At 36.7% G+C, this 1,372-nt stretch overlaps 1 protein-coding gene across 1 annotated transcript in view; it reads right to left on the bottom strand.

Moving 5' to 3' along the window:
• Positions 1-6: 6 nt before the first annotated feature.
• The window catches only part of LOC103515935 (transmembrane protein 41A-like), a 15,197-nt gene continuing 13,831 nt past the window's right edge, over positions 7-1,372 (bottom strand). The window contains exon 6 of the mRNA XM_026828485.1: positions 7-191. Coding sequence (XP_026684286.1) covers positions 17-191 — 175 coding nt within the window. The 3' untranslated portion in view covers positions 7-16. The remainder of the gene's footprint in view (positions 192-1,372) is intronic.

The following is a 1,372-nucleotide window of genomic DNA, read 5'->3' on the forward strand; positions in this document are numbered from 1 at the left end:
CAACAACTGATCTGATCTAAAGTCTCTGATAGGAATAATTAAACAAACTAGGCAGAACCAGGACGAGCGCCATTGTTGAGAGTTTAATAATCATATCGAGACCAAACACATTGTCCAGTGAGCTAAGAGAAGACAGCAGTGAGCCTGCCTGAACACACACAAAGTTGTACGGCATCAATCCAAACAGAGTGGTGAAGAAGAATGTACGCAGAGGAATGCCGATGAAGGGCGAGAGAAGGTTGACAAGAAAGTTGGGTGTGATCGGTAGAACCCGAATAGAAAGCAGATAGAACACCAGATTGTTACGGTTCTTTTCTACCTGGAATACAGAGAGGAGGTGTTCATAGATTCATGAAAACAGGGTGGCTGAAAGTATTCTTGTGGAATCAACAACCAATATTGTCCCATTGAATTAACAATTGAACATACCAAAAAGAAAACCTGAACTAAAATGTACATAAATATTTGATGTAGGAGCTCCTTCAGGAAAATCATGTCATTATAGGTAGGTACATAAAACTTTAAAATAAAAGAAAAAAAGAAAACATAATGAGCACCAAGTAGCCAGTTTCACAAAAGTAGGTATGGAATAAGAAAAGTTAGCTACAAGTGACAACAATGATAATTTTAATTGCCTACTTACATAGGGTAGGGTAGGTACTTTTGTTTACGTAACAGCTGCCCGGCATCAGTAATTTTCATTAGTCCATACGTTCATAGAACAGAGCCTACAGGTTATTTGCTTTGAAATTCAACACATTAAAAATAAATAAAAACATTACTCACCTCAGTCTTGAGGTAATCAATCTTGTCTGGGAAATAACTCGCCATGAGGGGTTTGAGGAAGATGTCGGAGAGTAAGAAACAGCTAGTGGCACCCAATGCCGTAAGACAACAACACAGAGGCCAACCAATGTACAAACCAAACAGAGCCCCACCAACAATATTCTGAAACAAAACAGGGCATGACACGTGTATTGGCCTTCTATGGCAATATTTCTGTTTATTCAACTCACTAGAAAACAACATGGAGTTATTATTCAGAATGAAAAAGAAAGCTGTTTTTTTTTTTTTTTTTTTTTTTTTATAATCAAAATTAAAAAAAACACTGGTTACTACCTACTCATTTATGAACAGCTCCTTTTCTGTGTTAACCTAACCCTATAACAACAATAATCTGGCTACTGCCCCTTTGTGACAGTTCTTTTTTGTAGTAGTTTTTATTGTCATAGCTTCTGAACTGACGTATACTCAACAAAGTAAAAACCTAAAAACACATGGTCCCAATCATAAGGTATAGTTTATGACATCTTTCCCCTCTATAATAAAATGGTTTTCTTAGTTCACTTACCATAATGGCTGAGCAATGCAC

This window comes from Diaphorina citri, unplaced genomic scaffold (assembly GCF_000475195.1).
Source record: "Diaphorina citri unplaced genomic scaffold, Diaci psyllid genome assembly version 1.1 scaffold1447, whole genome shotgun sequence".
In the NCBI taxonomy this organism is placed as follows: domain Eukaryota; kingdom Metazoa; phylum Arthropoda; class Insecta; order Hemiptera; family Psyllidae; genus Diaphorina; species Diaphorina citri.